Below are 19,946 nucleotides of genomic sequence, written 5' to 3'. Positions count from 1 at the left end.
ATTTCAAACGATTTAGTGTTTCTAGATAATAGTAATATTAATAGCTCACACTTAAATTATCGAAGATTGCATCGTAATCGAGATGGAAGTGCATTATTGCAAAATAATGTATCAAATATTCCAAATCCTAAGGATTGAATCGAGGAAAGGTTCGGGAATAAAGACTCCCAAACATGGCAGAGCTCAAAAAACAAGGGGATTCAAAATGGCTATGCTTAATATAGCTATATAGCCTACCAAATCACCTTGATGAAATACGCTTGCTGTTATTTCATTTTGTAATACGCTTGCTGGATTTCATTTTTTAAAGCAGTGCACACCTCTTTTGAAAACCAGCTTTATTCTTGAAAAGATTTTGTGTGTGTAAATAGTTTGAATGAATGAATGTTTGTCAACGTTATCGCAAGAGATGCACGCCATGCACGAGAACGAAAACCTTGCTGGCCTGCCTGGAAATACTAGCTACATAAGGAACAAGGGGGAGGAATGTTGACCATGCAACGATCGCGTTTTTTACATTTTGGTCTTTCCGCTAATCGGAAATTGGCAAAATGTAAACAGAGGGAGTGGTAAATTACACGTTTTTCTAAACTTTCTGCTGCAATGCTTTAACCCGTGTTCTTATATTAACTTTTTAATCTGAGATGTAAGAATGTCGGGATTGATTTGAATGGATCTATGAAAAAAATACTCGAATTTATTGCCTCAACATGCATCACTTTCTTTACCTTGGCTTTCACTTCTCGAGCAAAAAAGGTTCATCTTGTTTACCTTCTTCGAAGAACGACATCTCCTAGTTTACTTTTAGACAGTTGCCGAGCACATTTTATGAGATATTTGATATACTGCTCCAGGAGTTTATGGTGTAATGTGTTGTATCACGTTAAATATTACAATATGACAAATTCATATAGCCAGTACAAAACGTTTCTTTATTCGTGATCCATTAGGTTTTTGAAGGACGTTGGAAGCATGCGTAGGTTGATATACCAATTTGAACATTATTGACGATTGTCATCTTGAATATTTCTGAATTGGTGTCTAATATTGGGTTAAGTATGTGAAACAAAATATTTAAAAACTGTAAAAACTACCGGACAGTCACGAATTCTTAGAAAAGGCAATCAAAAACTACTTCCAACGTCCTTAAACCATTTTCCATATGACGCCGACGTCGGCAAAGTGTTACTGTCGGTGATTATTGATGAGTGAAATCTTTTGTCTTTCTGAAGTCATTTTCTCCTTGGATGATTATACAGACAATGAGTCGGCGACAGGTCGGCGTCATATGGAAACCAGGCTTTAATTCGTTCACGACTCTGTCTTCGGATATAAATGAGCGGAAATTGTTTTGTCTTTCTCATGAAACCGACACGGGCGAATCGTAGCCCATCGCCGATCTACGACCGATGACGAGGCGGCGACTGTGTAGCATTAAATGCTGGTTAATTATTATTTCATAAATAGGATAATTGTGCAACTGATATCGTATTCAGGCGTTTTTTATAGCTTCAAGTCTTCGCTCTAATTCCTCTTTCTCCCTCAAAAGTTCTTTGGTCTTCCTCTCATTTCTATCCAATCTGTTTTCAAGTGTCTGCATTAGTGGACCACACATGACTTCGATCACACGACACAGTGACTTCGTGAAAACTACAATAACGACAATAATTTAATCAAGGAAATTGGAAGCACGTACCACTTGCACAGGTAAATGTAACTTATGGTTATGGAATCTTTCTTTCAAAAGTTTTAACGCGGTCAATTTTCAGTGTTTTCATATCTTCCAAATTTTTAAGAAATTGGTTGCGTGATGTTGTAAAATGCGGGAGATGCGGCGTAGGCCGTGGAGCGTAGGTAGAAAAGCCTGGCTTGCAAGGTTGGATATAGCCTTGCAAAGTTAATAAACAACCACGTAATATTCTGTTTATTACATGAACAAATTATAAGCAAACGACAATTCTTAGTAACTCTAAAACAAATATGTATTGAAGGGCACACATTTAAAATAACAATGTTCAGTAAAATGCGCTTATATAGTTATAGTCTCTTGAACGTGTATATAAATATGGTATGGTAAATAAAACGAACGGAAACTCTGAGCTAGAAACATTCTTTGATTGGTCAAACATACTTCCTACGCGGTTTTTTATTGGCTTGCATGTAAAATTTTGATTTTTACACGTAAGATATCGTATTTTTACGTGTGTTTAAATACGATTTTTCTCGGTGCATGGCGTAAAACTCTATACAACACTCATGTTCATATAATAGAAAAGCAGTCCATAATCCAAAAGGTCAATTACTCTGCATGGATTAGCTATAACAGAACTTACTCACCTGCACCGTTGTGTACAATAGTCAAAAGATCATTTTTCTTAGTTGCTTTCTCCGGCTTGACTTTGCTAAATACAGAGAAAATTGCAACGAGTTAAACCTAAATGCCGACAAGTATTTTGTTATAAACTGAAATGCCGATCATGACGTTTTGAGATTGAAGATTTAGTACTGTTTATTATAGGTGGAAGTCGCGTAATGTAAACTAACGGTTCAATTCTCCATATTTTAAACTTCTAAACTTTTCAAGAAACAATGTGCTTTCGGAGTATCTAACACCAAACATGAACTATAGAGTTTATGATCAGAACAATTCGAAACATGCGAAATTTGGGCAATTTTACATCATCAATAATGATTTTTTTCGATTATTACTTGAGTGTCTTTTGATATACTTCTTCTTCCTCCTATAATAAAGTAAAAAGTGATCATTGAAAATTCGAACGAGACAGGTTACGAGACACGTTGCAAGACAAACATATAGGCTTCCACGTTCTAGGATCTTCGGCATTATAAATATGTAACGCCGATTTTTAATAGTTATAAAGTTTGTTCTCGAAACTACAAAAGCTCGCGTTCTTTAATGTCAGTTCCTTTGGTAGTGTATTTGGTAGATCCAACATATCTATATAGTCTCTGTGTGTGGGTGATTCCGCGGTGACATAAACGGCAGATGTAGAATGAATTTGCTCGCGCGTCGTTGTATTCGTTCCAAACGTTTGATGTTCTCCACAGATTGTGGAGCCCAGACTTGAGAAGCGTAGCATAGTTTCGAGCGTACAAAAGCCAAATATAGGGTGCGACGAACTGACATAGGCTTAATGTCTGGAGTAATTCTTCTTATGTAGCCTAACATTGTTGTTGCTTGAGCACAAATTTAGACCATGTTAGATTGGATGTGGTCCGCACGCCCAAATCACGTTTGTGATCAGGTCTTTCTCGGACAGAGTTATGCTTGTAAGGGAAATCTATTTTGTTGAGCTTTCTTTTTTCGTAAGACTTTCACGGTTCACATTGCTAAAGCTTTCTTGAAAGTTTGTCAGATCTTGCTCTAGCGACGATGCGGTTTCGTATCGTCCGCAAAGGTTGCAATGTTTGAGATGCTCACGGTTTCAGAGAGATGATTTTCATATAGAAGAAACAGCAAGACAGCAAGGAACCGAGAATAGAGCCTTGTGGCACACCAGATGTCACGGAAAGTGGTCGTGATGTTGCACCAGCGACAGTTGTCTGTTGGTAACGATTGCTGAGATATGCATGACGAAAACCAGTTAAGGAGGTTACCTTGAAAACTGAACTCACGTAGTCGGTGCATTAGCTTAGTGTGACTAACTTTATCGAACGGCTTCGACATGTCGAAATAAGTCACTTAGAACTATCTGTTTACCGTTATCTAATTCCGACCTATATGATCGAATACTTCAATCAACTGTGTTACACAGGACTTTCGTGGGACAAACCCGTGTTAATAAGGATTGATTTGATGGAAAACGTGATATTCGATGTTTTGACGCCGCGTTTATACGTACAACATTCGGCAATTTCCATTCGTCAGGAAGTACACCACAACGTAAGGATTTGTTAAAGAGGGCGCAGAGCGAAGAAGCGATGACGTTTCCGTTAATAATCGTGCCGGGATTCATCCGGACCAAAAGCTTTGTTATTGTCTAAATTAGCCAAAACCGCTATCGCTTCGTTGTTTGTCAGTGTCACGCCTTCAAGAATTATGTCCGGTTCCAAACGTTCTTCTGTATCGAGGTATATTTTACGCGTAAAAATTGATCAGGTTGTTCCTGGTTGATGAAAACAACACTGAACAATGATGTGGTGTATCGAAGGAACATGGTTGTTCTCAAGTTGAGGCAACTGGTTGAAGCTTAAAATGTTGATACAACTTGAAAACATCCATCACCTCGCGTTCGTTGAAAATGTAATAAAAATATTTCTCCGGTACTTCCTAGATTAACCATTAACCACAATCATAAAAAAAATAGCCGGGGAGCACCATACTGATGTTGGATTTAAAACGTCTACCCTGGCTTCGGAAAGGCTTTGGAGGCATTTGATTTGAAGCATATTATATATAAAGTTTATATATCATACCTAAGAATTTATACAGGTATGCTCTCTCTTAATATAAAATACAGTAAAATTCATTATAACTGATTTGCGATTGATAATACCTGTCCTAATATATCAGGAAGTTGTTCCAACGCTTCAAGACAAGCGTCGCTTATGGTTTCACTAGGGACGATCCTCACAGGAACTTCGACCCGCCTGTACCTAATAAATAATCGAAATACATTGGTGTAAGAGGGGGAAACTGAAATTAGCGAGTTAAGCACAGGGAAGGGTGTAGACGTATATGCGTTGGCTATTTGCAACTGCATGCCGACGCTCGTGCGAGCACAAAACCTGACCACGACCTGCACTGAAAACATGTCAAAATCATACCCAAATTTATCTTTCAATTTAATTTGCTTTTTAGATGGAACATGTAACGTTGCATTCAGCTACCATTTAGAGATCAGCTGACGAGTACTGTAAATCTCGTATACCCCAAATGTAACTTAATGCGATTATGCCACTCTACCAGACCAGCTTAAAAGTTAGCTCGACCCCGGTAGGATTGGAACCCGCGACCTTTGGTTTGCTAGCCCAGTGCTCTTTCAACTGAGATACTGGATTTGGACGGTTGGAATGATATTCCGGAATTCAATCTAAATCCATTTTGTGTCTTAAAGATGCACCATCACATTATTAATTTACCTGAGCCATGCACTATCACAGTTTATGACATTCTTATCCTGGCAATAATTCGACATACACAAGGAATATAATGTTAAGAGATATTACTTACTCCATTGATGAGTTTACATGCGACTGAAAACAAGTCAATTGTATCTGACCACGCTGCATATAAACAAACAAAGAGAAAACCGAAATTAGTCCCGTTTCAGAGACGTCAAATTTTTCATGTACCGAATCGAATGCATTGGAACATATACATACAAAGACTTCAGCTTATCAACATCAGGTCTGGTTTACACTGTCAAAGATCCTGTGTTCAGAGCAGTGAATTGTAATAAAAAACTGTAACGATACCTCTTCATTGTTTTTGTGAAGCCAAAGAAGCCAGACACGCGTGACACAAAAACAATGAGGAGGTATCGTTCCAGTTCGGTTCAATGGTTCAGAGTTAAAATTTTGCATTGGTAAATCCAATTGATAAATTACCTATAAAATTGTGAAAGTGCATGGGGCATGCAGTTTGTGCTGAACCTAAGGTATAGTCTCTGCATGCATTGTCTGAAAAGGATCATAAACGTTCCAAGCCATGGTGGTTGGTGTTGTATTATGAGTGCGAGGTTTCTTTGCTTTCAAATACTGATATAAATTTGCACGGTTATTATCTGTCATTATCATGTTTTATGACAGTAAAAATCATTTGGGAGGACGATTTGAGGATGACGAATCCACTTGAGACACAGCTGAAATGTATAGTACTCACCGACGAAGCAGTATCATCGTTAAAACATGAGAAAATCAAACCAACAAAACCTGGATCCATCATCTGGTACATGGCCTGAGTCTGAACGTCTGCAAGGAAAGGACGGCTTTGTGTGTGAAATATTTTGACTGTTCTTGATATTTTAAGAAATAGACAATTTCCCTTTAAGAAATTATCGGTACTTTGTTGCACAGTTGATCTGAACAGAGCAACCCCAGTGCAGTGATAGCGCATATGACTCGGGTGTTTAAATGAATATTAAAATGGTGCTACTCTAAAACCGGGTAGTCTAAAAAATTAGCTTGACCATATTGGCAATCGAGACCGCGGCCTTTGGTTTGCTAGCCCAATGCTCTTTCAACTGAGCTACTAGCTAGGTCAAGACATTCGAAAAGGTGATATTTCGATATGTAACTCGACCTAGTCCCGTCCCACACACAGATACGGAAGGCAAGGGGGGGGGGAAGCTTTGTTGCATGACCATGATACAAATTTTCAACTTGCATCTGTTGCTTACCAACATGAGATGGCCACACGGTTATGTGGGGATGCGAATGATACCAGCCTAGAATCCTCATGGGACACTTTCGGGTCGTTAGCATTCCTAACTGGTACTTGATCGTTAAGAATTGAAACTTGGCGAAGTGTTGAAGAATTGTTAATAAATGAGTAAATACAAGTACTATCATTATCGTATTTTACCATTCTTGTCACGTTGTTCAATACTAGGCAGCTTAAGCAGCTTGGTTATTTTTAGCTTGCTTACTAATGTAGTTAACTACTTAACTTTGACATGAGCCAGAGGTGGAAAACTATTTGATTTTAAGGTCTTTTAACGATCCAATTTTGTCGGATCCAATTCACTTCTGATGGATGCTTCATAGTCTGTTGACTTGCAATATACATACAGTATATGACAAACAAATGAACTAAAGCCAATGCAGCACTACTTTGTTAATAACAAGCTACATTCCATATGTCCAAAGTGAATTGGATCCGACAAAGTTGGATCGTGTGAACGGACCTTTAATTAACCAAAGTTTTTGCTAGAACTACTCGCTGTACATTAGCTATGCTGCACTCTGATTGGTCGAGATAAGTGGAGATAACCGCATGCAATACACTTCATAGTATAATTGTTAATTATTCTCGTGAAAAAGGATATTTCTGCTTGTGTTGAAGCATGAGATAGTTGTTCTGGCGATATTTCGACACGATCCTTTCTTTTATCAGATCGCCGCAGCATAAAAACGGTGAACACGTGAGATACGTTGAATTCGTCGATCTACGAGGAGAAAGTGAAAATTTTAATCACAAAAACTAAAAATATAAATACAGTTTTAATACCTTACCACGATAGACAGGTTGCATTGTGGCTTTCTACTACGCGGAATGTTTCAATCGAACAAAATTATTCGCTTGATTTTATTTTCAATTATTTGTGAGTCAGTTTATAAAAAAATCACTGTTTTGGTGGTGTATTCAAACAATTTTTAGTGCACCTACCACTTATCGCTCTAGTTACACCACTGGCTTGGTGGGTGAATATTTATATGTCCAGTTCTGCCTGATGGATTTTTTTTTTAAGTGCAATAGCTTACAATAGAAATACATCTGGCAGAACTGAATATATAAATATTCACCCAGTACCAAGCACAGTCCCGGTTGTAAAAAGTTTGCAGCAGGAATGCTTTGGACTTAATTTACAGGTTTTACAGGTCACCATATTTAAAAATGGTGCTATAGGGGACTGTTAAAGGGTAAAATCTTGTTGCCAATTTTTTTTGCAAGGCTAATATAAAGCAAGGTCATCAATGGCAATTAATTTCAACTTGTGACTCATGGATTCAATACACATCCTTAGATTCAGTTGACTTTGAAAAAATCAGAAAAAATTATCCCATCTACGTGGTTTATGTAATTGGCCTCAGATTGAGCCCTTTTCACAAGGCTAAATATCAGATTCATTTATCAGCCTCTGTGGTTAATTCAAACATTGAAATTTCACCCTGGTTTGAGCTACCTGAACTAAAGTGACAATGCTGCAAATGTAATATTTTCATCTTGGGGCTGAAACAATAAGTATAATAATAATAAATATAACAATGAAGCAATATTTGCTATTTGTTTATATATTTCCCTTGCATTTTTGTTGTCATCTGATTCTCCAAGGAATCACAGCAAAGTTAAAGTTCAGCCAATGAATATGTAAATGTAACAATTTTCTTCTCAATCAACAAGTAATCATGTAGTTGGCTCATAGGAGGCTGTGTTTGTGATAATGTCATGTTTATTGTGAGAAATCACGTTGGCCAACCAAACAAAGCTAATCCTTAATACTGTACACTCAGGAAATTCCATATAATGCAACTATAGTGGTTTCAGTGTTTGAGCTCCTCAGGGTAAAAGAATACACTTTAGATCTTTTTCATTTAGCGGCCAAAGCTCTAGGAATTTCTTTAAATTTAAACTAACCAAAAAAACCTCAATATATATTAGGGCCTATATGAAACAGCTATATATATAACCCCAAATATGTCAACCCTGGAGGCTTAATAATCAAACCAACAGACTTATTTTAGTATTGATGTTAATCATGTTAATGTGTTGATATCATGAAAGATTATTCCACGTATTTGTCTCTTGTTGATAAAAAATAGTCAGCACAGTAGCCCTAATTAACCCATTACCTAAAGGCTATATAAAGTCCATTAGTTCTGATATTATTATTATCTCCAAAGTATTAAATCATCGTTACTTCGATATGCAACATATTGGGAGAGTCAGAAGCTTCTCAAGTTAATTTTTTCAATTCAAACAAACGTGTATGATCAACAATAACTTGGACAGTCGGCAAAAGGAAAGAACGAACATGTATGCTCAGTATGGAAAGGGACCCCAAGATCTTTATAAATAAAACATCTTATTTAATCAGGGAGAATGTTTCATATTGAATATAAACCTACTTCGCCAATCAATAGTCCCATTATTTCCTCTCTGTCGGTAGAAAAAGCATGAGTTAAGCAAACCATGAAGGCATCAGCCTGAAATTTTACTTCCGAGACAGCCGCCATATTGTTTTGATAAGTGAAAGGGGGGGAGAAAGGTATTCTGAGAAGTGGGGGGAATTACTGTACTAGCCACTAGGCCGTCTTCGCCAACCAAAAACCATTATTTTCCTTTCTGAAAAAGTTGTTTAACGAAACCTTTAGCTCAACGTACGTAGCCTCAGAGCGACTCATTCAATGATTCGAAATAAAAATCAATGATAAATTACCCTCCCTCCATTTATTTTGACGATACGAGGTTATCTAATCTAGTGAATAGCCTGAAAATCCTTTGCCGGCTTTTTGAAATTAGTACAGAATTGCCAACTTTTAACGTTGAAACGTTGATAGCCTCATTGTGTTGCTTTAATTAGTTTAATTGTTTCTAAACATAGGAAATTGGATTTTATGCAGTGAAATCACCTCGCAGGTACACCATACAGATACCTGTTGCAATGACATGTAGTATATTGTCAATTGTCTGGGATATTAAAATAATATTATTATAATAATGTAACTATGACACGTGCGCTGGATAACTTTTTTTCAATTTATTTTCTCTACCGTTATGAGCATATGCCTCAGATGTCTACGTCTTTTACTCAAACGAGCGTGGTGTCTCATAGTAATTAGTATTGTATTTATAAGTATAAAATTTTGCCGTGTCTGGTTTCTACCTGAAACCACGTTTATGGATAATGCACTGATTACTACAAGATCAATGTAAGTATATTATTACCGAAATGTTGCCCAGTGCTCCTTACTATCATATTGTGATATTACTGCATGTTTATATACTAATTAAAAAGAGATCGGTTTCAGACCCTAAAAAAATGATACAACACAATATATGGATATTGAACAGGGTAGATTTTCATGGCTGGAAATTAGCCGGGAAGTTGACTCAATAATTTCTATCATTCTTAATATGCATGAATGTAGCATTCTTTGGTTGAATCATGCAGTAGCGTGGCCAGCCTGACATTTTTTCCGCTATGCTAATATTTTGGGGTTCATTGACTGTAAAATTTTTCAATTTCTGAAGAAACCATTCGATAGTTATGACAACCCTGAAATTTGTATAGCGGGACAAAAGCTTCACACTCGCTATGCTACTGTGGGCGATAAAGCATTCTAATCGATTTACCGCTAATTCCGCTTATGTTTGAATTGAACAGAACGAAAAAGATCAAAGCGAGAGAAACGTGCAGTTCAGCTCAAAAAAACATAATGTTTCTGAAGACGCACAAAACTGGAAGCAGCACAATCACGAACATTCTCAATAGGTTTGCCGATCGGCACAACTTAACCGTTGCGCTGCCCATGGACGGATTTTATCACTTCCTGTGGCCTCTGCCATTCCAAACTGACTTTGTACAGAACCGGGTTCCTCGACCGAATATACTCTCAAATCACGCGCGCTTTGATGCCAAATCGCTTGCGGAACTGTTGCCAGATACAACAAAATATATTTCAATCTTGAGGCATCCTGCTACGCAGTTTGCCTCCCTGTTTCAGTTTATGGATTTGGGCGGGTTGCTCGCTGCAAATGGAAATCGAAAATCCATTTCCTTGGAGTATTTTCTCGATAATGCCTTCGAGATACTCAGTTCTCTAAATCGACGGTATCCACAGATACTCATCGATAACCCAAGCCTGCAGCTGTTGCGTAATCCCCAACTGTTCGATTTTGGATTCGACCAGTCAAATGAAGCCATGACTCGCGAGCAGCTAGAAGTCATATCGAGAAAATTTAACTTGATTCTCATAATGGAGCACTTCGACGAATCATTGATACTTCTTAGAAGAAAGCTGTGTTGGACTTTAGACGATGTTGTCTACTTTAAACTCAACCAGCAATTGGGGAAGAACGAGCCCACGAGTGCGCGTGTTCGGGGAAAAATCCTCCATTGGATCAAAGAAGACGTGATGCTTTACGAATATTTCAATGCCTCGCTGTGGGATGAGATAAAAAGGGAAGGAGAGAGCTTTTGGAACGAAGTCGCGATGCTCCGTAAAAGGAACAGGGAACTGAGTGCGGAATGCCTGCGAACAGGTATTTTCATTGACAGACCGTACAATAGTTCCGCAGCTGTGATATATGGCTATTCTCTCAAGCCGAACATCTCAACTGCTTTAAAGTTAACCTGCGAACGCATGGTGCGTCCTGAAATAAAATATCTGGAATATTTTAGGACCATCTCCAAAAGATTATAACCAGGTTAAGTTTGGTTCTGAATTGTGATTTTTGTATAATAGAGGGCAGGAACTCAAAAGACTGATAATTGAATTATCAATTTCACGAAAATTAAGAAAATTATCAATGTTTTGCAATTAAATATTTTTTCCATTTTTTTTTCCTGTACATGGTAATTTTTGTATTTGTTTACATGGTTATTTTGTAGTCCCTAGGGGGTGCCTATTACTCAAATAGGATAATTCGAAGGGAATTTCAGTACCCTCAAATTTGATTGTACTTTTCATGTTGGAATTCATTCTACGTTACATCAATCCAATCGAAGTTCTCTACCGATTTATAACGGAACACATGCATATTGCAAATATAATAATTTAGGCAATTTTTATTGTATTCCATACATTTTTCTAATACATAATACGACATTGTGATTTCCCTCTTCGGGCTTAAATATTTTTTATCTAATTTTACACATCCTTCAAGTAATGATTACATACTTTGCGTTTTTTTTTAAATACATCGTAAAGTAGCTATTTTTGAAGGGAGTTCGCAGCTGAATTAAGAGACCCGTACTAGCACTAGTTCTCTATCCACCTTTAAAATTGGCATGAATTGCGGTCTCCAATTATATATAATTCTGGTCTAAATAGAGTTCATTCGCTTTCCCCAAACCTTGATAGAAAATTGAGTAACCGAGCAACTTGATTCCAGATAAACATGGCCTAGCCTGCACTGCAGTGTGCTTTATGCATTTGAATCAGATCCTTTAACCGCAGCCAGTTGTCGCTCGGCATGATTATTACTGGTTGTCCGGTTCCGTATGTCCCTCACGCGTTAGCCTTGCAAATCATCGACGCGAGTTCCTTGGCATAGTGCGCAGAGTTGCTCAGATCAATGGCCAATACGTCTTTACGATGCGTCGCAAGCCTTCTCAGCTCCTCGGGGATATAGCCAGAGTCGCTCACAGCCGTGGCTATGATTCGCACATCTTTTTCTTTCATGTAGCCTGCCTCTCGGTATGCCCGCGAGATATCGTGTGCTCGACCGTCACTGAAGATGACGAGAACATTTTCCACGGTGGAACGATCACCAGCTTGTCCGTTGAACACCTGTGAGTGAAACATCAATTAGTAACGCGGTGAGTAGCGATTTATGGAGATTGGAGAACAATATGTAGTAAGGAGGAAAGAAGAAGGGGGTTAGAGGGAACTTGGGAAAGACGCGGAGGGAGGAAAGAGGTGGTTAGAGAGAACTGAAAGAAAGATGGGAAGGGAGGGAGAAGAGGGTTGGGGAACTTGGGGAAAAACGCGGGGGCGGGGGGTAAATGGTGAACGGAATAACCCTGGAGGCTGTTCAAGAAAGATTTACTTTGTCATAGAAAACTTGTCTTCTATTTGTTAATAACATTTTTCCCCTAAATGATTTTTGGGGGAATATCGGTAAGAACGTTCCTCTTTTTGTTAATAAACTTAACGTATGTGATAGGAAAAAGGGACGTGAAAATTTTCTAGCATGGTCCGATACTTTCAGTTGTTTAATTTTAAAAAAGGGAAAATTTGAAAGAAAATCACTGCATGCGTACCTCGTTATTTATCTGGCTCAAAGCGTCTCCCAACATTGTATTTCTTCCAGAGTGATATTGCATATTAATAATTGCGTTCAGTTCTTCAGGCAAGGTGTGTTTTTGAAGTTGGAATAAATGTTCTGTTTTCTCGACCGTACTGAACTGCATCAACCCCGTATGCAGATCTGACGGTGGCGACTCTATTAAAAAGAACACGTCTTTCAGGAACTTCCGCTTCTTGTCAAACTCTTCTTGGTTGATGCTTCGAGATCCGTCCAGGAGGAATTGAACGTCGACTTTTTTGTTTCGACAAAGTGATACGACTAGATGAGAGAAAACTAAATGTTAGCACACTGAAGAGAAAATGCTTTGAAGCTGGTGTCCAGTCGTAATGTAAACGAACGTTTTGTTAACATTTTTAGCTGCTGTCATTTGAAAAACGACAAAGTGTCTGCGAATCTCGCAAATTATTGGTTCGCTGTGATCTAGAATCATGAATCACTAGAATCATTCGAAACCAAAGAGTTATTGCAAAGCTGTCAATCATAGATCTAGAATTCGCCTATTTAAGTAAAGGGCCCTTCAGAAAACTGTATTACATCCACTGTAATGACGTACTAAGTCAAGTAAAATTGTGCTCATCATCAAAATATTATTATCGATTATCGGTTCTTGACTGACCTCCAGGTAAATTGACTGACGTACAAATCTTCTCGAGCAGGTCCATTTTCTTGTCGGCTAGTTCGCTGTACTTGCACGTGATAGCATCATGCTTGAACGATGACATTTTTCCAACGGATTGCGCCAAATACCAGGGATATAGGCTCACTCCTACAGCAACGACTTGAACCCCCTTTCTTTTCAGCATGTCAGCCTCTGCCACCGCTTGCGCCCTATCCGTCGGCCTGTCACGCGTGATAAGAACGACAACGTCCTGTGCATCTTCGCGGTCGTAGATCGTGTTGAATTCATAGAACTGAAATATTTGTTAAAAGTTAGGATGTTTCAACATATTTCAACAAAGTTCATCCAAAAAAACTCGAAAGACAGCATGTGAGATGATATTTTCAAGCCTTCAAGGTTCAAACATATATATTGGTAGTATTTTTGTACGAAAGTCACCCACCTTATTACCGGCAAAAGCTAATGCTTCTCCGGCCCTTTTTTTCGTCCCACCAACTTGTTTCATATCATCAATCTGACGTTTCAAACTACTTGTATCAACTCCATCCGAAAGTTCAACTTCCATCCAGGGTTTGCCATATCCACCATATTGCATCACACCAATTCTGAACCTGTCCCCTTCCAACTCCGAAATCATTTCCTTGACAAAATGTTTCACTTGTTTCCATTCCTTTCGCCTGGTCGCTCTATGTTGTTGGTAACTATATGCACTGTCAATGATGAAGAGAATATCCTTTGCTTTGCTGTGACCGCATGCAGACGGACCCGGAACAAACTCCGTTGTCGGTGCAATTGTTACAGCTCGCGTTGTCGGTGCTGTGGTTGATGGCAAATTCGTGGTCGATTTCTCAGTTGTTGTCGATTCGGTCGACGTTGGGATCTGGGTTGTGGTAGGACGTTCAGTTGTAGTGTGTTTCAAAGTTGTTGTTACAACTGTCATCGGTTTTGAACTCGTCGTTGATCCCAAAGAAGTCGTTGCTTCGGTGGTACTTGGCATCTGAGTTGTGGTCAGACGTTCAGCGGTGGTAGGTTTTGAAGTTGTGATTTCCACTTCCTCCGTAGGTAACCCGCTGCCACTGGTGGATGTTTGCTCCGTTGTAATTCTTGCTGTCGTTCTTGGAGCTGTAGGACTTGGTTCTTGTGTGGAAGAAGGCTTTTCAGTACTAGTTGCTGTGGAAACAACCGTCGTAGGCGCCTTCGTGCTTGGTACAGTGGTAGGGGGGTTAGCGGTAGTTGGTTGCGGTACTGTAAAAGACAAGCATATATATTGAAGGCCAAAGGCACATCAATAATAATGTACTAATTTACAAGCCTATACTGACGTGGGGCTGTTTCAAGTTTGGATAATTTTCAGGTATTGACTATTGAAGTATATAACAATAATAACATAATCCTTTCAATTATATGTAATTATCCCGACAATAGCATGCGCTTATTTAGTTTCATATAGTTTCGTTTAGTTTCAAGACCTAGTGACCTAGTCGACTTCAAAATCATCTTATGTTTCGCTGAATCTCTGGTAAACTATCATCTTGCAACCAGACGGACATTCTACTCGGCCGACAAATTTTGGGTAGATTCCTCGTGTATAACGATATTCCTAACATTTCACTTACCGTTAAAATCAATGCAAATTTTTTTTCCTTTACACACATGAGGACAACATAAATGTACCCTCGATCCCATGTTTAAATGACTGCATTCGGCATCGTTCTTGCATGGTTCCTCGGGATCTCCTCGGCAGAATCCAGTAGGACGAGGACACGTGATCTTTGCAGCTATACAAAATAATTAAAGTTGGATTAAAGTTGTGTCTACTGATTGGTCAAGCGTTAAAGTGACCGATGAATAAATAAGCAATTTTAGAAAAAGATTCTGTATGTTAATGAACGGAATGCAAGTGGCTTGAAATTTTTTCGAGGTAAAAAGTAAGTTGTAGAATTCTGCCTAACTTTAACTCCGCTTGAAATATCGTTTTATTTCATTTGTCCTACAATTCTCGAGATATTTGTTTACGTTTGTAAAAAGTGTATTTTCTCTAAACCGATTAGTTTTTTTAAATATTAATTAACATAGCATTTAGCTAAAGTCTTTGGGACTAAACGCGATAATGACTCCATCCAGATTGGCCAATCATAACGTAGCTAGACTGCGGGGAAAATCCCTTAAGATGAACAACGGATGTGTTCTCTTGTCACAGCAAGTTAATTTATACTATTCCGCCCCGGAATATCTTAATACACTAGCTGTTTCACCGTTGAGACCCATACTGGGTAAACTTTGTCTTTTTCATCATAATTAGGATGATTGTCGAAATCAAACGCTAAATAATCAATATAATTTTCCCTCGTACAAACCTCTGTTATTCGAAACTGGTGCGCTTTGAATCTCCGCAACAATTTCCAGAAATACCACCAGAAATACGACAAGTTTTGATGTGATACCCTGTGTTTGGAGAAAAGATAAGAAAAGTATAAGAATATTTAATTTATCATCTCGAAGGTCGAATGTCAATGACCCGAATGTTTAACTTCTACTTGCATTAAGATAGGTAAAACAATTGACGCGGCTATATAGGTCAATTTGAAAGATTTGTTTCCAGAGTTGTATAGGTTATTTTAATGAATGACCTGCCCAAAATCAGTTAATAACGCCGTGTTTCGAATTTCTAGTAGGAAGTTAACAACTTATTTGCAAGCAGTAGAAAACTTCAATTATATAGCTTCTTTATCTTCCTATGTTCACAATGAAAAAAGTTATGCGAAAAGGCAATCGATTAAATGAGTTTGGCAGAGAAATATTGTAGCTTCAAATCCATGTGTCAGTGCCGGTATATTTCCCAATTGCCAGCATGCGCACTGCTTATCGAGTTAATAGTATAATTCATGACCCACAGTACCTTGTTCATTTTTAATATTCTTTATACAGCCTTGCTTGTGAATTATTCCCTTGCTTGTTCTTGTAGATGTATCTATGTCGATGCAAACTTGTGGATACAGTTCGACCATGCAACATCGCGATATTTATATACGCGCGCCGTCCAAACTTTTCCCAGTATGTAGGTTACGTCACCAATTGAATCCTGACCTCTTGACCCAAACAATATGCCAGGCCCAAAGATTTAATGAGTTTAACTGAACATTAATATACACCCCGGATATGCATTCCTTTACAAGTAGTGATATCATATCGAGTGCTTCACATGCATAACATCTATAAGTACATACATGTTTTGGTCCCAATCGCTTCTGGTCGATCGCTTCAAGAAATATCTGTGATTGTGAACTATTTGTATATAGATGCCTTTTATTAACCACTAATATAAAGGAAACCGCAAGGTCGCCTGGGACGTTCATATACGATACACGTCCCTGGCCCCTCTGATGAACAGGCGTGTCAATTTGCCACATATGTGCATGGAAGACAGGAAATAAAGTGTACACGGCAATCGTCCGACCTAATCGGACCGCTGTCATGCTGGGCCTTTTTAGAAACTATTATCCGAAAATAGAACGAAGTAAATAGCCGAAAGGTTGGCTGTTCTTAAATTTATTATCTGACTCACAAAACGTCGTAATCCTATTAACCACAGCAGACTGGAACAAAAGCGCAACCTAACACATACAAATAGGAAAGGCAATATTGCTCGATCCTTCTCCAATGTACAAAATGTTAAACAATCTCTCTTTGTTTCACATAATTCGTGATATGGACTTGATGCTGCCTAAACGAAAGACTAGTGAAAAACTTTTTTTTATAATATATTGGTGCATCTCACTCTAAGAAGTATTTTATCCTTCATCCGGAAGAAACCGAAAGTTAATGCATGGGCTGACTTCTGTTTAACTTATGTTTCAACTTTGTGTGCCTATATATGAAGGATTTCCCTGATATATAACAAATAGACGAGTGGTTTCATACCTAAAATGCATGACTAGCTAAAATTTGTAATTATAGCGGAGTTTCTTTTCTTTTCGACTGTCTGAAAGTAAGGGCGCCGGCATATTCCCGACACTATAATTATCAGTAAAATTAAGAACATGTGTGAATATATTGGTAAGTCTGTGTATGAAAAAGGTAACCAACTTAGTGCCAATAGAGCTATCTAGATAGAGAGTTCAGAATTAATGAAAATACATGCATAATATAGTATAGTAAAAAACCACAAAAATTTGAATTTTTTCACAACATTATATCACATTGACATAAAACGTTGGTGACATCAATCAGTTGCTTTATAGAATTTAATGATCGTACAAGTGCATTGCAATGTCTGGCTCGCTGCATGGGGCTTGTAACGCCCTGACCTAAATTGACCGTTCCTTGGACCCCTATAAAATAATAATTTATTAAAACATCGTATTGCTGTATTTCTATTATAAGTATTATTTAAGTCCAATGCGGTTGAATTCCGGCGTTAATTAAGGTTTTTTTCACGACATCTATAACGATTTCCGATGAAAAATATACGTTCACGCTGAGTGATGGCTTTCGCTATTAAACGATGTTTTCTTAGCAAATGAAATACACGCAGTGTCATTTTCCATATGGGAATTAAGAAGGCAACTATAGTGTTATTAGTGTATCAAGGTAAGACGGTAAGTGATTACGAATTATAGATTTATTGGGAGTTTTGCTTCACTGAAGTCTGCAAAATGTTCGATCACGCAATATATTTAATATATTTATATTAATTTTTATATTTACCTATCCAAGAACTAATTCTAGTGTATATATATAACACTCGATAGAAATATATACAGACAATATATAATATACTGACAGCTTTCGATCTTACTCATCTCAGGCTACAGGCTAAACATGCGGAAACTCAAAGCATTGAAGTAAACTATGCATGTCAATGCATGAGCCTAATTCGATATATCTTGTCTTGTGCGTAATGATGACATGACGCGAATGAAAGGTGTCAGCCTCTTTACAAACGCGCAAATCACGTAACTAACGCATAGATCGTATATGTAAGAACAGCAACTTTAGAAATAAGAATGACGAAACAGGAGTAGTTTGGAATTATCGTGTTAATGTTATCCTATTTTACTCCCTGTTAAGTAAATATTTCCGGCGCCATGCCCCAAAATACTGAATGACGGTATCTCTTTGTTCGGCAGATTATTCCACTCACACATGAATTGATTTGAATTGCTGGCCAAAAATTTTAAATTTTGTCGAAGACTGTCTATATTAGGCCGTGCATTGTGCAAAGGGCATTTTATTTAAGTATGCTCACTTATATATGGACGCGATCAACTCGCAAGTCATCTATTTTAATTTTTTTTTTATTAAGGGAAGGGCTATAAGCCTGTATGCTAGGTTTATATATATTACACACGTACGAAGAAGCTGAATTAAATCTTTCCAAATTGTTTTCATGACTTGTTACTCGATACAAATGATCGCGTGTTCCGGCATTTGATGCCAAGCCAAAGCCGAAAGCAAAGCTTTTTTCTTCTGCTGAGTGAAGAGTGTTAAGACTTAAGGGCTTATTGGCATTGCTTTTATGATTTGCTTCCCCCGACGTAGCTCAATTTTAAAAAAGATCGCGTGACATGTGGCGATCGCTGTAGCCACTTTATAGTTTTTCTTCGGTGTTTGTTTCAACTCTACCCATGCAGACGTATTACCTGAAACGTTCAGACCATTTATAAAGAAAAAATGATAATTATCGTTGTCTAATTATATATTTATGTTAATAGGTAGTTTGACTTCCATCTCGCACGTCAGGGTAAAAATCATACGACTTATGGTGGCTATCAATATAAATTGCTTTTAATATGAACCGTGTTTCGTGTTTAAAATTATTTAAAATGATCATTTCCTTGCTTGACCATGACGTTAACTCATATTAACTCATCATATATGACCCGAAGTGCTTATATATTCATTTCAATTTTCATATCACACGAGGCCTAGCTCAGGAAACGGGAAAGGCTGTGATGCAGGTAGCTATATGATTTTTTGATAGCGTCGGAAAAAAACCTGATTGAACCCCAAAGGCAAAGCACGCGGATGCACAGCACGACTGCACGTTTGAAATTAAATAAGACATTAATTTTGAATACTCTGAACCTTGATACCGAATACCATCATTTAACACTTAGCAGTTAGGGAGGAAATATGCACAGATAGATTGAGATACATATGTAGATATAGATATAAAACGTGGGAAAAGTATATATATATATATACATATTTTATATATCTCGGCAGAAAACCTTTTCCAGCTGAAAATGTAATTTATGAATAAGAATATAAACATAATCCGGAAAACATTATCTTGTAAGGTTATAAGATATTCGCTACTATCATAAACATTGTGCGATGGTATTATTCCGAACTCTTTTTAAGTCATTTGACAAATTTGACAAAAATTATTATATGTGATTCAATAGCGCGTTCCTTGATTTTACAAGATTTTGCTCTCAGAGAACATTTTTTAATACTGTTCGGGCAATACGTATAGGTAGAGAACACACGCTTGAGAAACGTTCTCTGGTGAATGAATTTATTTCAAGCTTTCAGCTATCAGTTTATAGCCTTCAATGGGTAGAATACAATTTTTTTGTTATTGACGTCCTGGCCTAGACGTTT

At 37.8% G+C, this 19,946-nt stretch overlaps 3 protein-coding genes across 3 annotated transcripts; 1 reads left to right on the top strand and 2 right to left on the bottom strand.

The window, feature by feature from the left end:
- Positions 1 to 856: 856 nt before the first annotated feature.
- Positions 857 to 8,919, bottom strand: LOC114536859 (lys-63-specific deubiquitinase BRCC36-like). Its single transcript, XM_028558197.1, has 9 exons — positions 8,812 to 8,919; positions 7,011 to 7,130; positions 6,363 to 6,456; positions 5,846 to 5,934; positions 5,195 to 5,247; positions 4,518 to 4,617; positions 2,710 to 2,741; positions 2,338 to 2,402; positions 857 to 1,650 (listed from the first exon to the last, which is right to left on the bottom strand). Exons 1-9 carry the CDS (start codon positions 8,917 to 8,919, stop codon positions 1,493 to 1,495), a joined length of 819 nt encoding a protein of 272 aa, XP_028413998.1. The 3' UTR covers positions 857 to 1,492.
- A 1,134-nt stretch (positions 8,920 to 10,053) lies between these two features.
- LOC114536858 (galactose-3-O-sulfotransferase 2-like) lies at positions 10,054 to 11,109 on the top strand. The gene has a single exon (XM_028558196.1). The coding sequence runs from the start codon at positions 10,054 to 10,056 to the stop codon at positions 11,107 to 11,109; it is 1,056 nt and encodes a 351-aa protein (XP_028413997.1).
- Positions 11,110 to 11,916: 807 nt separating this feature from the next.
- Positions 11,917 to 12,821, bottom strand: LOC114536857 (collagen alpha-1(XIV) chain-like). The gene is made up of 2 exons (XM_028558195.1): positions 12,672 to 12,821; positions 11,917 to 12,198 (listed from the first exon to the last, which is right to left on the bottom strand). The coding sequence occupies exons 1-2, from the start codon at positions 12,819 to 12,821 to the stop codon at positions 11,917 to 11,919; spliced, it is 432 nt and encodes a 143-aa protein (XP_028413996.1).
- Between the last annotated feature and the right edge of the window lie 7,125 nt (positions 12,822 to 19,946).

The sequence above is a fragment of the Dendronephthya gigantea genome, unplaced genomic scaffold (assembly GCF_004324835.1).
Source record: "Dendronephthya gigantea isolate DGI-Jeju-01 unplaced genomic scaffold, DenGig_1.0 000149F, whole genome shotgun sequence".
NCBI lineage: Eukaryota > Metazoa > Cnidaria > Anthozoa > Malacalcyonacea > Nephtheidae > Dendronephthya > Dendronephthya gigantea.
Note: the sequence above shows the minus strand (reverse complement) of the source record. Positions and strands in the feature narration are given on the sequence as shown.